At 43.1% G+C, this 20,658-nt stretch overlaps 1 protein-coding gene across 1 annotated transcript in view; it reads left to right on the top strand.

Annotated features, from left to right (window-relative positions):
• Positions 1–5,970: 5,970 nt before the first annotated feature.
• The window catches only part of VSTM2L (V-set and transmembrane domain containing 2 like), a 135,143-nt gene continuing 120,455 nt past the window's right edge, over positions 5,971–20,658 (top strand). Inside the window, exon 1 of the mRNA XM_089673372.1 lies at positions 5,971–6,228. Coding sequence (XP_089529498.1) covers positions 6,138–6,228 — 91 coding nt within the window. The 5' untranslated portion in view covers positions 5,971–6,137. The remainder of the gene's footprint in view (positions 6,229–20,658) is intronic.

Genomic DNA, 20,658 nt, shown 5'->3' with positions numbered 1-20,658 from the left:
ACCACTAGTGTTAGGGGGCACCTCCAGTAGTTTTAGATTACCACCACTAGTGTTAGGGGACACCTCCAGTAGTTTTAGAGAGCACAATCCCCTAGTGTTATGGGACACCTCCAGAAGTTTTAAATTACCACCACTAGTGTTAGGGGACACCTCCAGTAATGTTAAAGAATGCCGCCATTACTAGTGTTAGGGGACTCCACCAATAGTGTTAGAGAACACCACGGCTATTGCAAGGAGACACTGCCACTGGTGCTAGGGGACACCACCATTTCTGTTAATTAATGCCACCACTAGTGTTAGAGAATACCTCCAGTAGTGTTGAGAGAGTACCACCACTAGTGTTAGGGGACACCTCCAGTAGTGTTAGCAAGTACCACCACTAGTGTTAGGGGACACCTCCAGTAGTTTTAGATTACCACCACTAGTGTTAGGGGACATCTCCAGTAGTTTTAGAGAGCACCACCACTAGTGTTAGGGGACACCTCCAGTAGTTTTAGATTACCACCACTAGTGTTAGGGGACACCTCCAGTAGTTTTAGAGAGCACCACCACTAGTGTTATGGGACACCTCCAGAAGTTTTAAATTACCACCACTAGTGTTAGGGGACACCTCCAGTAGTGTTAGAGAGTACCACCACTAGTGTTAGGGGACACCTCCAGTAGTGTTAGAGAGTATCACCACTAGTGTTAGGGGACACCTCCAGTAGTGTTAGAGAGTACCACCACTAGTGTTAGGGGACACCTCCAGTAGTTTTAGCAAGTACCACCACTAGTGTTAGGGGGCACCTCCAGTAGTTTTAGCAAGTACCACCACTAGTGTTAGGGGACACCTCCAGTAGTTTTAGCAAGTACCACCACTAGTGTTAGGGGACACCTCCAGTAGTGTTAGCGAGTACCACCACTAGTGTTAGGGGGCACCTCCAGTAGTTTTAGCAAGTACCACCACTAGTGTTAGGGGACACCTCCAGTAGTTTTAGATTACCATCACTAGTGTTAGGGGACACCTCCAGTAGTGTTAGAGAGTAGCACCACTAGTGTTAGGGGACACCTCCAGTAGTGTTAGAGAGCAGCACCACTAGTGTTAGGGGACACCTCCAGTAGTGTTGAGAGAGTAGCACCACTAGTGTTAGGGAACACCTGCAGTAGTGTTAGAGAGTATCACCACTAGTGTTAGGGGACACCTCCAGTAGTGTTAAAGAGTATCACCACTAGTGTTAGGGGACACCTCCAGTAGTGTTAGAGAGTACTACCACTAGTGTTAGGGGACACCTCCAGTAGTGTTATGGAGCACCACCACTAGTGTTAGGGGACACCTCCAGTAGTGTTAGGGAGTACCACCACTAGTGTTAGGGGACACCTTCAGTAGTGTTAGAGAGTACCACCACTAGTGTTAGGGGACACCTCCAGTAGTGTTAGGGAGTACCACCACTAGTGTTAGGGGACACCTTCAGTAGTGTTAGGGAGTACCACCACTAGTGTTACGGGACACCTCCAGTAGTGTTAGAGAGTATCACCACTAGTGTTAGGAGACACCTCCAGTAGTGTTAAAGAGTACTACCACTAGTGTTAGGGGACACCTCCAGTAGTGTTATGGAGCACCACCACTAGTGTTAGGGGACACCTCCAGTAGTGTTAGGGAGTACCACCACTAGTGTTAGGGGACACCTTCAGTAGTGTTAGAGAGTACCACCACTAGTGTTAGGGGACACCTCCAGTAGTGTTAGGGAGTACCACCACTAGTGTTAGGGGACACCTTCAGTAGTGTTAGGGAGTACCACCACTAGTGTTACGGGACACCTCCAGTAGTGTTAGAGAGTATCACCACTAGTGTTAGGGGACACCTCCAGTAGTGTTAGAGAGTATCACCACTAGTGTTAGGGGACACCTCCAGTAGTGTTGAAGAATAGCACCACTAGTGTTAGGGGACACCTCCAGTAGTGTTAGAGAGTATCACCACTAGTGTTAGGGGACACCTCCAGTAGTGTTAGAGAGTACCACCACTAGTGTTAGGGGACACCTCCAGTAGTTTTAGCAAGTACCACCACTAGTGTTAGGGGGCACCTCCAGTAGTTTTAGCAAGTACCACCACTAGTGTTAGGGGACACCTCCAGTAGTTTTAGCAAGTACCACCACTAGTGTTAGGGGACACCTCCAGTAGTGTTAGCGAGTACCACCACTAGTGTTAGGGGGCACCTCCAGTAGTTTTAGCAAGTACCACCACTAGTGTTAGGGGACACCTCCAGTAGTTTTAGATTACCACCACTAGTGTTAGGGGACACCTCCAGTAGTTTTAGATTACCATCACTAGTGTTAGGGGACACCTCCAGTAGTGTTAGAGAGTAGCACCACTAGTGTTAGGGGACACCTCCAGTAGTGTTAGAGAGCAGCACCACTAGTGTTAGGGGACACCTCCAGTAGTGTTGAGAGAGTAGCACCACTAGTGTTAGGGAACACCTGCAGTAGTGTTAGAGAGTATCACCACTAGTGTTAGGGGACACCTCCAGTAGTGTTAAAGAGTATCACCACTAGTGTTAGGGGAAACCTCCAGTAGTGTTAGAGAGTACTACCACTAGTGTTAGGGGACACCTCCAGTAGTGTTATGGAGCACCACCACTAGTGTTAGGGGACACCTCCAGTAGTGTTAGGGAGTACCACCACTAGTGTTAGGGGACACCTTCAGTAGTGTTAGAGAGTACCACCACTAGTGTTAGGGGACACCTCCAGTAGTGTTAGGGAGTACCACCACTAGTGTTAGGGGACACCTTCAGTAGTGTTAGGGAGTACCACCACTAGTGTTACGGGACACCTCCAGTAGTGTTAGAGAGTATCACCACTAGTGTTAGGAGACACCTCCAGTGGTGTTAAAGAGTACTACCACTAGTGTTAGGGGACACCTCCAGTAGTGTTATGGAGCACCACCACTAGTGTTAGGGGACACCTCCAGTAGTGTTAGGGAGTACCACCACTAGTGTTAGGGGACACCTTCAGTAGTGTTAGAGAGTACCACCACTAGTGTTAGGGGACACCTCCAGTAGTGTTAGGGAGTACCACCACTAGTGTTAGGGGACACCTTCAGTAGTGTTAGGGAGTACCACCACTAGTGTTACGGGACACCTCCAGTAGTGTTAGAGAGTATCACCACTAGTGTTAGGGGACACCTCCAGTAGTGTTAGAGAGTATCACCACTAGTGTTAGGGGACACCTCCAGTAGTGTTAGAGAGCACCACTAGTGTTAGGGGACACCTCCAGTAGTGTTGAAGAATAGCACCACTAGTGTTAGGGGACACCTCCAGTAGTGTTAAAGAGTAGCACCACTAGTGTTAGGGGACACCTCCAGTAGTGTTAGAGAGTACCACCACTAGTGTTAGGGGACACCTCCAGTAGTGTTAGGGAGTACCACCACTAGTGTTAGGGGACACCTTCAGTAGTGTTGAGAGAGTAGCACCACTAGTGTTAGGGGACACCTCCAGTAGTGTTAAAGAGTAGCACCACTAGTGTTAGGGGACACCTCCAGTAGTGTTAAAGAGTAGCACCACTAGTGTTAGGGGACACCTCCAGTAGTGTTAGAGAGTACCACCACTAGTGTTAGGGGACACCTCCAGTAGTGTTAGGGAGTACCACCACTAGTGTTAGGGGACACCTTCAGTAGTGTTGAGAGAGTAGCACCACTAGTGTTAGGGGACACCTTCAGTAGTGTTGAGAGAGTAGCACCACTAGTGTTAGGGGACACCTCCAGTAGTGTTAGGAGAAACTACCACTAATGCTAGGAGACATTGCTACTAGTGTTAGGGGAAACCACCATTCGTGGTACAGAATAGCACCACTAATGCTAGGAGACACCATCACTAGTGTAAGTGGACACCAAAACTAGTGTTACAGTACACCCCCAGTAATGTTAGGGGACACCACCAGTACTAATGCTAGAAGATACCACCACTTTTGTTAGAGAACAAAACTATAAGTGAAAGAACAATGGAAACTTGACACTTCAGAGCTCAGATATCATGGGGAAGCATGTCATGAAAGAGACAAATGCCATGGACATTGGATGGTTAAGGCGGTGTGTCCCTCCTCAGATCGAGGAATCTGGTACTGCACAAACAACAAAACAAAAAGGCCACAATGCCTGGTGCAGGGGTAGGCAAACTTAAAGAGGTGTAGATAAACATGGGATAAGTCAAAGATACTTCCTCACACCTGATTTAAACCTCCAATTGCCATACCACCATGTTGCAATTGCGGGCATTGCATAGCTATCATGGGTTTAAATCAGATCCGAGTGTATTTGACAGGTGGTGAGGAGGAGATATTTTGCCTCCTCACCACCTGTAAAATACACTCAGATCACTTTTCAGAGGAGTAGCAGCGTCTGCTGCACTTGTGAATGAGCCCCTAGTTGCATTAGGCAACGGCACCTTTAGGGTTTGTTCACAAGTAAAGTTGGGGGGGGGGCAAGGGCATATTTACCACAAGGCAAACAAGGCACTTGCCTAGGGTGGCATTTTTCAGGGGGGCAGCACCACCCCCAGAAGAAGGGATACACGAGACATGGGAACCAGGTGGGATCCAAGAGAGGCTGCTTGATGGTGTATATAGAGCCTAACTCTTTTTCCCAGGGATGCTCTGGCATACCCGCTCCGCCATTGGCGGTTGAGGATGTCAATCAACAGGTCCCGGCTGTAGATTCCCCGTCGGCACCTGGCGATCAACGAGTAAAACTAACAGGGAAGAGACCTGTGTGCAAACAACACAGGTCTCTCTCCTGCCAGCAAGAACATGTTGCTGTGTGTTTCTCTGCATAGCATGTCTCCCTAGTAAAACACATCCAGAACATCATGTAAAACAGCACACAGTTAACCCTTTGATCACCCCAGATGTTAACCCCTTCTTGCCCAGTGCCATTAGTACAGTGTCAGTGCTTTTTATTAGCATTGATCACTGTATTGGTGTCACTGGTGATGTCAGTTCCCCCCCCCCCCGTGTCAGAATGCCCGCCGCGGTCCTGCAGTCCCACTATAAGTCGCTGATCGCCGCCATTACTAGTATAAAAATAAAAATTCCAGTATCTACGCCGCCATTTGTAGACGCTATAACTTTCACGTAAACCAATTAATTTACACATATTGGGATTTTTTTTAGCAAAGACATGTAGCAGAATACATTTTGGCCTAAATTTATGAAGAAATTAGATTTTTTTCAATTTTTTACTCAATATATTTTATAGCAAAGTCAAAAATACAGTTTTTTTTTTCAAAATTGTCGGTTTTTTTTGTTTATAGCGCAAAAAATAAAATAATGCACAGGTGATCGAATGCCACCGACAGAAAGCTCAATTTGTGGGAAAAAAGAACATTAATTGATGTACAGTGTTGCATGTCCGCGCAATTGTCAAAGTAACGCAGTGCCGTATGGCCTGGTCAGGAAGGGGGGTAAATCCTCTGGCAGGCAAGTGGTTAAGGACACAATTTCTTCTGTTTTTGTTACTCATTTCCTTTTATGATCATTCCATCTTGTATATACTACAGATGGATGTGTCATTTCCTCCAGGTATACCTCAGGATTTTTTCTTTTATGTAAAACTTTCTACAAGTTCCCTATCACACTATTGTCCTTGGAGTTGTCGATATGATGATTTCCAGAGGGGGATCCCCAGGATCTGATGAGGATTTGGGGGGATCCTCCAGGTAGGTGAAGTCTGGTCCCGATCATGACTCTGATCACAGTAGTAGGGGTGCCCGCGGAATATCCTGGGATGAGGCTGTGGGGGGCGCTGAGTGTGGACCACAGAGCTGACACTCATCAATGTAGACAGCGGGCGCTCAGCTCGGAGCTGTTCCAGCACCACTGTTCGTGAATTCAGAACTCTATTCTGCCATTGCTGGTCCTTGTCCTGTCACCCCCGGAGGAGGAGGAGGGGGGCTGAGCTGTCCGCTCAGGGTGCTCCTCCTATCCTACTCCCCCCACCCCTTTAGTCCGGTCCCCCCCTCCCCCTACACCGGGCACTGACTCCGGAACGGGAATTTTTTGTGCAGATTCTGATCCCTCCGCCAGCCTGAGCTCACAGCACCAGCAGATCCCTCCGCGCTGAGCGCATCCTGCAGTGGGAGAGCGGCCGGAGCCCCCCAGGTGACAACACCATGGGAGCCTGGGGACTGAGCCTGGGGGTCCTGCACTGCCTGGGGGTCTACATCCACCTGAGCCTGGGGGACAAGCACAGCACCGCCGATGGTATGTCACATCTCTGCTGGAGATCTCTTCTGGGGGGGGGGGGGGGGTTCTGAGTTTTGGGGGTCTCAGTTATGTCTGGGTGAGTTATATTGGAGGACAGGTATAATGGGGGATGGGGTCATTGGACAGCAGTTTATGGTCACTTGTCATCTGATGTCTGCTGTGCTCTTTGTGAGTGTTCCTCTATATGGGGGTGTCTTTGTATTGAAGGGGGAGGGGGAGTCACAAAGAAAGACCTGGGGTGTCATTGCCCATGGCTTTACCTTTAGGGCTGCAGTAGCTGATGGGCATTCTCTTTCCAAATTCTTGTGGTGTTTGGTGTGAGCTGTACTATGGACCTGTCAGATCTATTAGTTATGTTTTTTGGAGTGGTCCTTTATGGGGGTGTCTTTGTATTGGGGTGCTCCACAGTGAAGGACTTGGGGTGTCATTACCCATGACTTTACATATGAGGTTCCAGCAGCTGATGGTCATTCTTTTTCCAAATTCTTGGGGTGTTTAGTGTGAGCTGTACCATGGACCTGTCAGATCTCCTATTAGTTGTATTTTCTGGAGTGGTGCTCCATTGGGTGTCATTGTGTCAGGGTGCTCCACCATGGATTTACATATAGGGCTCCAGTAACTGATGGTTGTTTTTTTTCCAAATGCTTGCGGTGTTCAGTTTGAGCTGTACCATGGACCTGTCAGATCTCAAATCACTTATGTGTTCTGAAGTGTTCCTATATGGGGGTGTCTGTGTAGTGTGGTGCTCTATGGTGAAGAACGTGGGGTGTCAGTGCCTGTAGCTTTACATATAGGGTACCAGTAGTTGATGGTCATCCTTTTTCAAAATGCTTGGGATATTTGATGTGAGTTTTAATATGTATAGCTCAGATCTGCTTGTTAGTTCTATTGTCTGGAGTGGTCCGCTATTGAGTGTCTTTGTCTTGGGGTGTTCCACAGTGAAGAATTTGGGGTGTCAGTGCCTGTAGCTTTACATTTAGGGCTCCAGTAGCTGTTGGTCATTCTTTTCCTAAATGCTTGGGATATTTGGTGTGAGCTTTAATGAGGACAGCTCAGATCTGCTGTTAGTTATGCTTTCTGGAGTGGTGCTCCATGGGGTGTCGTGGTATTTGGGTGCTTCATGGTGGCTTTACATATAGGGCTCCAGTAGCCGTTGGTCATCCTTTTCCAAAAGCTTGGGATGTTTGGTGTGAACTATGTAAGGAACTTGTCATCTCCTATTAGTTATGGTCTCTTGAGTGGTCCGCTTTGAGGATGTCTTTGTGTTTTGGGGCTTCACAGTGAAGGATCTGGGGTGTCATTGCCTATGGCCTTACATAATGGGCTCCAGTAGCTAATTGTCATCCTTTTCCAAATACTTGGGATGTTTAGTGTGAGCTGTAATATGGACACCTCAGATCTCCTATTAGTTATGTTTTCTGGAGTTGTGATCCATGGGATGTCTTTGTATTGGGGTGCTCTATGGTGGCTTTACATATGGAGCTCCAGTAGCTAATAGTCGTCCTTTTCCAAATGCTTGGGGTGTTTATCATTAGCTGTAACATGGACATCTCGATTCCCCTTTTAGTTATGTTTTCTGGAGTGCTTCCCCATGGGATGTCATTCTATTGAGGTGATCCATGGTGGCTTTAAATATAGGGCTTCAGTAGCTGATGATTATCCTATTCCACATACTTGAAGTTTTTAGTGTGAGCTGTAACATGGACATCTTAGATATTCTGTTAGCTCTGATTTCTGGAGTGATGCTTCTTGGGATGTCTTTGTATTGGGGTGCTCCATGGTGAAGGACTCGAAGTATCATTGCCCTTGAATTAGCATATAAGTCTCCATAGTTGATGGTTGCCCTTTTTCCAAATGCTTGGCGTGTTTAATGTGAATTGTAACATGAGCATCTCAGATCTGCTATTAGTTATGTTTTCTGCAGTGATGCTTCTTCATGGGTGGCTGTATATTAGGTGTTCCACAGTAAAGAACTTGGGGTGTAAGTGGCTGCATCTTTACATATAGGGCTCCAGTAGCTGATGGTCATCCTTTTTTTCCTTGGGATGGTTAGTGTGAGCTGTAACATGGACATATCAGATCTGCTACTAGTTATGCTTTTTGTAGAGGTGTTTTATGGGGTGGGGCTTTGTTTTAGGGTGCTTTACAGTGATTGAACTGGGGTGCTAGTGCCCGTATCTTCACCTAGTGGGCTGCAGTTTCTGATGGTAATTCGGTTTCCAAAGTCTTTGGTGTGAGCTATGGCATTGCCAGTTCAGACAATGGTCCCAGAATATAGGATGCAAATTCCCTGCTTTTATTTTTAGTTTGGAGGTGTCAGGTTGGACGTGATAGATTCCATAGGGGACTTTCATATACAACTCCATATCATTTATTTTTTTCTTTTTTCATGTCTTGTGGGAACACAGGTTATCTCTGTATTGCAAACTGCATTTTATAGGTGATGGGGTTGTGCCTAACAGCTGCTATGTTAATATTTAAAGCATATTCATAGCTAGGAGATCTGTTTGAAACAAATGTATGTAGTCATCTTTCCAAATGATTAACAAGGGTTGATTAGCATTTTAACTAATGATGATGTAAGTTATGCAAGTTGGGACCTGGGGACTGTATGGCTGTGGATGGGTCTCGGCTTAAAATGATGAATAAATACATTTATGTATATTGTAAATGACAGCTATAGGACTGTATCTACTGCCTTATAAGACTAGTACCACTGTGATGGTGTGTTAATGCAACTTGGCTTCTTGCAGGGATGCTACGATTATTATAGTCTTTTTATTCCTGAGCTGCTATATCATATATAAGATAATAATAATGTTGTTGTATGTATACAAACACAAGACTTCCTTCCAGATGTTCTGTATACTAGGAATGGATGTTTCAGTTTATGAGAGATAGTGGATGGATGATAGACAATAGAATGATTGCTATTGATTGTCTTATAAGAACTGCCATCTTTTCAAATCGCACAATTGTTTATGGTCATTACATCCCACATGTAATGGGGCAATGGGGATTTAAAATGTTCTATTGCAGGATTTAAAACTGGCTAGCGGTTTTGGTAAATATGAAGGTGAGTGTTATACATCAAGAAGTTTGGCATTGTAGTTGACAGTGATTAATCTAGGTCTCATAGCAGACAATACAAATTGAGAGCAATAGCAAATGTAAATATTGACTTGCATTAACGTGTGGACGTATGCAATATGCAGAGGAAGAGCGTTTGTAGTAGGATAATAAAGTATAAATAAATAAAATTAGCAAATAAATAAAAATATACAAATGATACAATATGTTATTTAAAAATTATAAATAAGCAATACATACATAATAAAATGAATGTATTCTATTGTAAGTAAACTACACAAGGGTCTACGGTTGTAAAAACTTGGCAGATGTTGTTTTGATGTTGATAGGTTGACATCAACTAGTATACAAGTATTTATCAAGCCCTCTTAAAATAAGAACTATCATGACACATATCCATTGTATACTAAGAATTACTAGAATGTGCTCTCTTAATCAAGAGTGGTGACTGATGCTGCTAATACAGTAAAAGAGTCCTTATTGACCATGTGTTAAATATTATAGTGAGTGATGAGGACTGTGTAATAAAAACAAGATAATTGATGAGAGAGGCAAAGTTTTTTGTGCTGAAGGGTGATTGATTGGGATAGTGCAGCAAACGTGTGCTGATTGATATTAGGGCGATCACGGTCATGTGATTAATACTGGCTTTATGGTGGGGATTCTGATCGTTTATCTTGGTGTAATTGGTGCTGATGATAATTAATGCCACTCCGTGATTTCTATGTAAGTGGTTTATAAGTGGCGATGTATAGAATGCTATTCCTGTATTTCTGTATATATTTCTAAAATGGAAAAAAATCTGTTTGTGGGTCTATCTCCTTTCTTTCTATTGGCCTATCTATCTATTTATTGGTCTCTCTCTCTCTCTCTCTCTCTCTCTCTCTCTCTCTCTCTCTTTTCCTCTGTGTATCTGTTGTCTAGTCTATCTATCTATCTATCTATCTATCTATCTATCCATTTATCTATTTATCCCTCTTTCTTTCTTTTGTCTCTGTGTATCTGTTGGTCTATCTATCGATATATCTATCTATTGGTATCTATCTATTTATCGCTCTCTCTTTTTTTCTCTGTGTATCTGTTGGACTATCTATCTATCAGTCTCTCTCACTCTTTTTTTCTTCTATCTATCTATCTATCTATCTATCTATCTATCTATCTATCTATCTAATCTGTCTCTCCCTCTCTCTTTTTTCTCTGCGTATCTGTTGGTCTATCTATCTATCTATCTATCTATCTATCTATCTATCTATCTATCTATCTATTTTCTCCATGTATCTGTTGGACAGTCTATTGATGTATCTGTCTATTGGTATCTATCTATCGAGCTATCTATCTAATCTATCTCTCCCTCTCTTTTTTCTCTGCGTATCTGTTGGTCTGTCTGTCTATCTATCTATCTATCTATCTATCTATTTCTCCCTCTCTCTTTTTTCTCTGCGTATCTGTTGATCAATCGATCGATCGATCTATCTATCTCTCTTTTTTCTCTTTGCATCCGTTGGTCTATTAATATATTTATCTAATGGTATCTATCTATCTATCTATCTATCTATCTATCTATCTATCTATCTATTTATCGCTCTTTCTCTTTTTCCTCTGTGTATCTGTTGGTCTGCCTATCTATCTATCTATCTATCTATCTATCTATCTATCTATCTATCTATCTATCTATCTCTCCCTCTCTTTTTTTCTGTGTATCTATGGGTCTCTCTCTTTCTCTCTGCTTTTTTTCTCTTTATATCTATCTGTTTATCTTACTCATTTGATTAACCATTCTTTGTATAATATTCATCCATCTTTGCTTCTCTGTATACGTGTAAATGGTTTGCTACAAAGTATTGCAATTTACATGAAGTCACACTGTGGGTGTAATTGCAGCAATTGTACCAGCGGTAAAAATGTTAAAATGGGGGGGGGGGGGGAAGGTGTTGTTGAAGCTTGTCTGTCTCTGTTTATATTGGAGAGTCTATGTACCTACAGAAAGAGGCATCATTTACTCTTCACATATGGATGAGAAATCATAGAGACAGACCAAAGCATACAGGGATACCAGTGTGGAAGCGTAACTAAGATGCAGTGAGTTCCAAAGAATGAAATCACATGGACTGTGAATTTAGTGAGGATGCAGGGACTCATTAAGGAGCATATTTATAAATTAGTGAATGGTATCTTCACTAAACATTCATTGGTGGTGAATCAATTATTGCCATTTAAAACACATGCAGTGAATGTGAATATCAGATTCACTGCTTTATAAGTATGCTTCTCAGTGTATGTGTATACAGTGACATAATATAATCTAAATGCATTAATTAACTGTAAGTGAGCAAATGAGATTGGCTAACAAGTGTTCTTTAAAGTGAAGTTGTGTGAAGATTAAAGGCATTTGGCAATCAAAAGGCTGTGAATAATATATGCTGTCTTGAGATATCTGACATGGGGCCTCTTGCACATTGGGAAATAGGATCATTAGCATCTCAGGTACTTTACCTTAATGGTATGAACCAGAGGCTAACAAGATGCAGTTTGTCCCAAGCTATATTAAAGTGCATCTCTAGGTAAAATTGATAGCACAGTTGTAGGCAGGTTGCCTACAGTCTGTTAGCTAGACAGTGGCTGACCCAGGGTGAGGAAGGGGTTAATGGTTTTTGCCTCCCAGGCTTTTGTTGGGCACAGCCTATGCTGTATATATATAGAAGGGAAGGCTTGGTTCGTGAGCTATCGTTTGGTTCCCAACTCAAGAACAGGATGCCGTGAAGCTGGGGAGTGTGCAGGGGGACTGCTGTGCCCTGCAGTCCTCCGGAGGACACCGAAGCACCAGAGAATTGCCAAGTCATGAACAATGTCAGAGTTGGACTTACACCCTGTGAGGTATGCCTGGGCCACATAGGTGAAATAGTTAGGGAGTGGTATGTTATACTGTTCATGATGCAAAGTTGTTATGTAAAAGTTGCATCAACACTTCTAATCCTGGTCTGAAGTTATTCAAAGGGGTGAGTGATGGTTCCTGGCGTATGCAAGAACTTGGCCCAGTAAAGCACACATGGAGTATGCCGCAATTTAAAGTGGAGTTCCACTCGAAAGCAGAAGGTCCGCTTATTTGCCCCCCCCCCACTGCCATATTTGACGCCTTTTGGGGGGGGGGGGGGGGGAGCGGATACCTGTTTTTGCTGCGTCAAAGTGAGCCAGAAGTTTGGCCCTCTCCTCCCTACTGCAGTTTCCTGGGAACTTTCACAGGTCCCACTAGACTGACAAACCATTTAGGAGGCGCAGCGTGACTTGTGCATGCGCAGTGTGCACCAGGCTAAGAAGCTGCAAGCTGTCACAGCCTGGTGCCTACAGTAGAGATGCCAGCGCCATGGAGGAAAGAAGTGGAAAAGGGATGGGATAGGTGAGAGCATCGCTGGACTCTGGGACAGGTAAGTGTGTTTATTAAAAGTCAGTAGCTACAGTTTTTGTAGCTGCTGACTTTTAATAAACAAAAACGGCTGGAACTCCGCTTTGCAGGGTTAACTCTGCAAGACAAGTGGAAGAGGAATGCAGTTTCCATGGGTAACCGAGTAATGGTGTAAAGTGTACATCAGCCTGTCGTGAAACATGGTACCCAGCAGGGCGGAGGGTCCTCCGGTAGCGAGAGAGCCGGCGATCTGACTTCCTCCCCAGAGCAACTGGGACCGAACCTGCATTATGGAGACCAGCAGCCTTACAATATGGTACAGGAGAGCTGAAAGTGTTAAATGGGAGCACGCATGAGGTCCGCGATAGTGCTCGGGTGGACCCCATTCTGTCACTGGGAAGGAAGTGGCAGAGCTACCCTGGATAGGTAGGGAGAGCACGGACTCTGTGGTGTCCCTCCTAAATACGACGTTACAGAAAGGTGTGCAGTGACACAGGATAGAAGGTCTGGGCCACGTTGGAAGAAATTGGAAGAGGAATTGTCTTGGGCCACACATACAATACTCTTAACAATAAGGATAGCTGATGAGCAGAAAAGATCAGGCAGATCACAAATTACCAATCACTGATATAGATATAGTATTTTTTCTTTCATAAAAGTAAAGAGAGGACAACATAAAACTAGAGCAATATTTGATGATGTTCTTTAAAAACTAACGCATCAATATCTGGTTTGATGGATGTAGTATCAATTCTCAATGAATTCTCAAGGCGCTCATCAGATATTTTGGTTCTAATTTTTCCCTTCGTGTCCTTCATCAATAGTTGCTCACAAATATAGGTACTGCTGAAAACTGATGACATGAATAAGACGTGACTGTAAAGAGTGGGATATTTTTCTTTGGGAAGTTAAAAGTCCAGTAAAGAGACACTGTCAAATTTTTTCTTTGGCCGCATGCTTTCACAACATGTAAATGCATTTTTACAAAAAATTCCAAAATAAATCAACATTTTTAAGTAAGTGTACGATTTTGTGTTGGGCAACATTCATAGCCATCTTGGGCTGCAGGCTGGACATCCCTAGTTTAAATCTTGGGCACTATCTTCATGACGTTTGCATGTTCTCCCTGTACTTGCATGGGATTCCTCTGGATACTCTGGTTTCCTCCCATACTCCAGAGGCAATTAACTCCTGTCCAAACTGCCCCTAGTATGCATATACAAACTGTATGTGTATGTTGCGTGTGCTGGTCCTAAGCCTGACCAGTTGGGGGGGGGGGAGGGAGGTTGGTGAAAGATATGGCGATCTACATCATAAAACTCTGCCAGGAAAATACTATGGAAAAAGGCTTTAAACCCAGAGAGCTGGCCTATAGAATCATAGAGTGTCAGATACAACTGAACAGTATGCTTCCCTTTCGGGAAGATTCACCCCTCCATTTGTACTGGTTAATATTTCTCTATAGGAAGAAAGTGAGGGGAAATCCAAAATGTTAGTGCTGTCTCCGAAGCAAGAGATGACAGTGTCTCCTAATGGGCACAGCTGCTCTGGGGACAACTAAGAGGGTAATTTTCCTCACCTTGGGAAATTTCTTCTAACTTCCTGTTGCATCTCTGGTACAGAAAATGAAGGGAAATCTTTAAAACGCTACAGAGAAAGTAAAAACTAAACTGGCAGGGGTTTTGTAACCCTCCCTTACTCTACCCAAAACCAAAATAAGTTTTGGCTATATGCATTAAAAAAACCTACTGCTGGAATTTTCTATTGGAGACAGTTTCCTGATTGCCTTATATGCAGAGATACTTCTCAGCTGTACAGACCAACAAACAGGAAAAAACAAAGATGGTTCCATGCAGGGTCATTCTAAAACATTGGTTGGCATGGATTTATTAAACCTGAACTATAAAGAGGCTTCTGACTCCTCCTATCATCCCCCTGCACACCCTTCCCTATCTGACTGGATGCAAGCACTATTCAGCCAAGAATTTGCAAACCAAATGTCAACTAAAGAATCAACATTTTTGCTGACAAGACCACCTACAGCTCGAATTTTGGCTTATTTAGGCTGGGTTTCCACTGTGTGCTGAGATGTGTGGGGGTTAGGCTAAGTTTCCACTGCAGGCAGCGATTCTGCTGCAGGTTGGGGGTGCTATTCAGATTTAATGTCAGCCCTGCATGTCTCGCAGGAGCTGCCTATTTGGCTGCGGGGTTCTTGTGATTCCTGCACCCGCAACCTGTGAGCTAGTGTCAACCAAGGCTCAAGCAGGAATAAGTGTATTGCAAACTTTATTTCCAACTAGTATTACTGGTTTATTGTGTGTATGTGAGACATAACATTCCATTAGTCACAACTCAGTCTAGGTAAATGTAAATGAAACAGCTCTATGAATCACATGTGACAAGGAAACACCAAGATGGGAGCTAAACGCAAGGAAGCTGGTAGCAGTGGAAAGGGCCACACAGAGACACAAGTCATAAGATCCTTGTGTGATTGGGGTCGGAAGGTGGTCTACTTTGGTTAAGGTTGTCCCTATGCAACCTTGCTTGGCCAACACAAAGTAGGCAATTAATTATAATGGGATATTTAACACATTCATTAAAATATACTGCAATGAACATATACAAAAAATGGGTATTCCCAGTGATAAACAACCAAATGGTAGTAGCAGATACCCATAACCACTAGGTCTTTAGTTGGCATGAGTATTAATGTATCAATTAGTGTGAAAGAGTCACCTGCTCTGCTTGTTTTCCGACTGAATGACGATTATGTGTCTACAAGAATATAGAGATGCATTCCTGGCCAGGACTCCTTGGAGGAAACAGCATTAGAAAACTGTTTCCTTTTTGATAAGCTGGTACCAGTAGTTTTATGCCATTTGTTTTTCCATCTCCTCTATAGAGCACAGAAATATATCTATGGGTCCCAAAAGAAACTTGTGCTATTAAATATGGGGGCTACCATTACACACCTCCTTCTAAAAATTGGCAGTTGCCAATAGTTATGCTGCTCCTCTGTCTAAATTACTTTATAAATAAAGCTGGCCATTGATGGATAGAATTTTGAACAAAAAGTTGTAAGAAAAGTCTCAGGAACGTTTGTACGGAAATTCTTAGAATCTTTGTTTGTCGTTTGAAAGATTTATTTGCTTTTAACATTTGATTTTGGAATGAATGGACTTTACTAAACAGAAACCACACACACTGTTAGAAATGTGTTTGTTTGAGAAAAATTTTCCATCCCGCTTTTTCGAATTTTCCCATCACTGCAGTCGAAAACAAACATTGATTTTTTTTCTTAGAAAATTCTTTTCCTAAGAATTTTTGTTCAGCATTCTACCTATCTATGGCCAGCTTTACAAACCTGGACATCCAGGAACCTTACAGTTTCAGAAAAGGGTGTCAGTGATGGCCTTCCTCGGTTTTACAAACAGCTGAATATAGAGTTGAAGTACCCACACAGGAGCTGCCTTGCCTGCTAGCGGCTGGGTATCTCTGTCCATCCAGTCCCGAGATTTATATTGCAAAGCCAGCCTGGTGACCAGACTTTTCCTCAGCTATGCCACCTCCTTGCCTTAGCCTGTTACTGGACAGCATGGGAGAAGCAACAGACTGTTGAGGTTATCTCTCTGCTCTGTCTTTCTGACATTTTCTCACATGTAATTTCGGGACACCTGATTGGCCCCAAGCACGGCCCTCCCTCTTCCAGTCTGAATGCTGGTGTACAAGGGGTTATAAAAGGCTGATATTAGGATATGTTCAGGTAATCATACTAGTTGTGATTAAAAAACATTTTATGATTTTGTTAATAAATAGAAAACTATATTAATTTTTAATTAATAAAGTTGTTTTTTTATATCTGCCTGGGGGTTCAGCTTTAAAGAAGTCTCCTGTCTTTTTTTATGTTCTGTTGCCCAGGAGGGGTAACACTTTGTTGCATCTCCCCCTATGCTGTGATAGGCTAGCTATGTGTTCAGACAGGGTGCCACCCTCTCCTTTCTCCATGGCCGTCCAACAACACAGTTAGCAAGGAGACAACTTTATTTATAGCCAATGCTTGTCTTCAGCTCCAAGCACTTGCTAGAGACAGGTATCCGCAAGAGGAATGCAGAGGGCATGTCAATCTCTCATCCCTCTGCATTCCTCTTGCTAGCATTTGTCTTGTCCAAGCATTTGGAGCCTGAGGCAAGCGCTGGCTATCAGTACAGACATCTCCTTGCTAGCTGCGTTGTTGCACAGCATGTGTGACCACATACCCAGTCTTACACAGCCCATAGAAAGATGTACTCTACATGTAGTTTGTTCCCTGGGGGACAGGACACTGTAATAAAAAAATAAGTGAAAGTTCACCTTTATGGAAAAAATAATTAATGTACATATTTTGCATTTAAAAAATGTGCAATTATTATTTTCAGCAGCAGGAGCATGAAAAGTATTGCACCCGGTTGATTGGGGATGCAATGTGGGCTCCTGCAGACATGTCCTCCAGCTTTCAACCCATACCTCTGTATGGGCTTTCTGTTTGTAATCCAGAGGACATGTCAATGGACTACGAGAGTGCCCCCACAGCCCTTGAAACTACAAGTTCCTCTGCCAGTGTGGAAGACAGTACTTGTAGTTTCCAGGAAACTATGAATAAATGACACAGCATAGCCCAGCACAGCCGTGCTCTTTGCAAAAAGTGACAGCAATGTCGGGAAAAGAACCCCCGTCCGCTGTCACGGGGGAAGGGGGATCAGGGGAGAGGCAACAGGAGTTGGAATATGTTACACATTCCACCCTATATATGGGTGAAATATGGAACATGTTCCAAAGGTGAACTGATCCTTTAAATCAAGTATTACAATTATTCACCTTGAAGCACCTATACTAACCATTAAGGTATCTGCATTTTTGGTTCTCCAGTAGTCCAGAATAAATCAAAATGAGCCTTTGTAATAATAATTAAAAAAAAATATTAAATAATGAAATGATTAAATTATAATAAAAAGGAACAGTAAATAAGAAAAAAGTGATCTGTGGATAAAAAGCCTGTGATCCGACGACATTAAGGGAGACTAGCCACACTGATAAATGTAACAGATTTATATCTATTGGACACCCATGTCATTTAGTTAATTATTACCCTTTGCTTTGGTTATTTATGGGTTCTGCACCATGAGGGCACACCTATGTTTCCTATGTTTTATCATCAGCTCTCTTCGCAATTCTTAGATTCGCCTGGCAGTAGAGGGCGCCAGGGACCAAGAGGAATAACGGTCTTCATCTGAAACACTAAAACATAAATTACACTCCGCAGATATTGTTTGGGGATGGAGTAGATCTCAAAGTGACTTTAGCAGAAGACTTCCTGGCAGGGCTGGAGCCTCTATGGTCTTTTTAGCCTTGAAAGCCTAATCATCTCGGATATCTTTCCTATCCCTATCTGGTGCATTGCCAGGCGTATACAAGGCAAAAAAAAAAGGTCAGATCTTATCAGCCGCTTGGTGTTCTGTGCCCCTAATCAGTATCATCTGTAAGAACCACTTGAGCATATAGTTGGAGTACAGTTTACAGGTGATGAATGAGGCAGAAATATATCTGTGACACTTGACTAAGGCTAAATTTTATTTTGGCCGCTTTAGGAAGTAGGTTCAGATGGTGCAAAGGCTTTGTTTAATGCTAGGTGATTGCCTGACCACGGAATAGAAGAATCCGACAGTTCTTGGACTCTAATGATTAGTAGTGCTTTTATGATTGCAGTCATTTATATCTAATGGCCAGTGATCCTCTAACTGCAAAAGATTAGGGCTGGGAAGTGCTTGATTCTTAGATAATATGCAGTAATCTTCCGACTATGGATTATTTTAGCAGGATTAGTCAGTGCTGGGTCTCCGTTTAATGACCAGTTATCTTCTGACTGCAGCTGATGAGTTCACAAAGTGTTGGGTCTTAGATGCCTAGCTATTTTTCACATTGTAGATTAGCAATAAGGGGTTTGATGAGCATAGAGTACATGGTAGCCATGCTCATGTGCTTTTTGCTTATTAGCCATGCTAATGCTCCTACCAACACCCATGATAAACAGGAGATCAATAGAAGCTCACCCACACCAAAAATTGGGGTACCTCTAGGGGCGGACTGACAACTCATGGGGCCCCCGGGCAATAGGGTATCGTGGGGCCCCTGTGTCCTTGCCCAAACTCAAAAAAGCCTATGAAAAAGGTACCAGAGGCATCTCATGGGGCCCTCTACTGACCCCCTGGGCCCTTGGGCAGTGCCCGGGATTCCAAATGATCAGTCCGCCCCTGGGTACCTCCAAATGTGCTTAACCCTCTTACTTCTAGAGCAGCATTTGCATTTGTTTGCACATGTTAAAAAAATAATAATTTTAGGCCTGAAGATTAGATAAAACTCCCAAAAGTATATATTTTCTGAAAGAAGAGACCCTAGAGAACAAAATTATGGTAGTTCCAATTTTTTTTTACATTGCAAGATATTAATACAATGATTTATCCAACAAACATTTTCATAAAAAAAAATATACTAAAGGTTGCGGCATGCAAACACAATATATTACCCACATTTGGGTAAAAGATGAGGTTGAACTAGATACCCAACATGTCAACATTAAAATTGCACAGATCCTGTTTCATTAGCTTCTTCCCCAACCAAAGCAACCAGGAAAGTCACAGCAAAAACCAAAAGTGATGTAATATACACTGCTTCCGGGTTCTTACTAGCTGGATGAAATCAGCAAATGGACGTTCATTGGTCAGCCTTCCTTCTACCGGATGACACCGTGTAGGTCCTGGGCCTGCAGGTAGGATAGATGAGCCCAGGAAAATAGCAGGGGGTCACACATTCCAGAGGTTGAATATCTACCAGGTCATGTCCATTTGAAGCTGGCAGTCAGCTTGGAGTACAAGGGCAGCTGGAAGTGTGTATTAAGCCCTGCTGCTGCCAATGTATGACTTATATTGGGGGGGGGGGGGCAGTGAAAGGGTAAAGTGTATATGAGGCCTGGTTCACACCAATGCGTGTTGCAATTTGCTGTGAGAAAGAAAGTCCTCAACCCTATCCAAAAAGGCAACGGCTGAACACACATAGGTGTGAACGTGTCCCATAGGAAACCATGTTAAATGGACTGTAGTGAGTTTCTGCAAAATGCAAAAAGCACTAAAAATGCATAGGTGTGAACCAGGCCTAAAGGAAAAATAAAAAAAGGAAAAAACATGCATATAAGTATTTGCAATCCATGCACATACATATTTAATCCCTTCAAAGGCCCTGCAGGCACAGCAAAATACCCTTTGATTTGCTAGAAAAGCATACTGCTCATAAGTCCTGTTGTAGGATGAAACACACAGCATTTTTGTAGATTAAATGGTGTCAGCCCTGCCCAGTTGTCTTTTGTTAAACTACCAAGATAAAACTTATGACTGTTTGAGGTAACAGATAAAGAGTGCAGATTATACAAGAGATCTATGAAATTCTGACAAAATTAACAGGTATTTTTTTTATTGCACTTATCAAACAGAGTTGCTTAATGTATATTTAACAGACCAAAAGGGAGCAAATAACTTCTTAGGAGAAGGGTCAGAACATCTGTCATGTTTTTACTACGGTTTATGTTCCCATCGTTGATCTTTGCCCTCACTTCCTGTCCCGGTGACTACATCATGCCCATTGAGGGCACAGGCAGCAGCAAGAACCTGAAAGAGGTTTTAACCCTTCCCCCACTCTATTCAGAATGTTTTTTTTTATTGCTATCTGTGTTCATCTTGAGGAGATTCCCTTTATTTCCAGTAATGATAATGAACTTAAACCAATATAAATGATTGGAAATGAAAATAAGAAAGTGAAAACTGCAGTGCTCCCTTTCATTGGTATGAGAAATCAGAAAGTGAAAAATGACCCATTACATTCATGGTCAATGTAGTGTCCTCCTATTTGGT

This window comes from Staurois parvus, unplaced genomic scaffold, assembly GCF_062004578.1.
Source record: "Staurois parvus isolate SC_StPar_1 unplaced genomic scaffold, SC_StPar_1.0 ptg000137l, whole genome shotgun sequence".
NCBI lineage: Eukaryota > Metazoa > Chordata > Amphibia > Anura > Ranidae > Staurois > Staurois parvus.
This window is presented reverse-complemented; position numbering and strand designations above follow the sequence as displayed.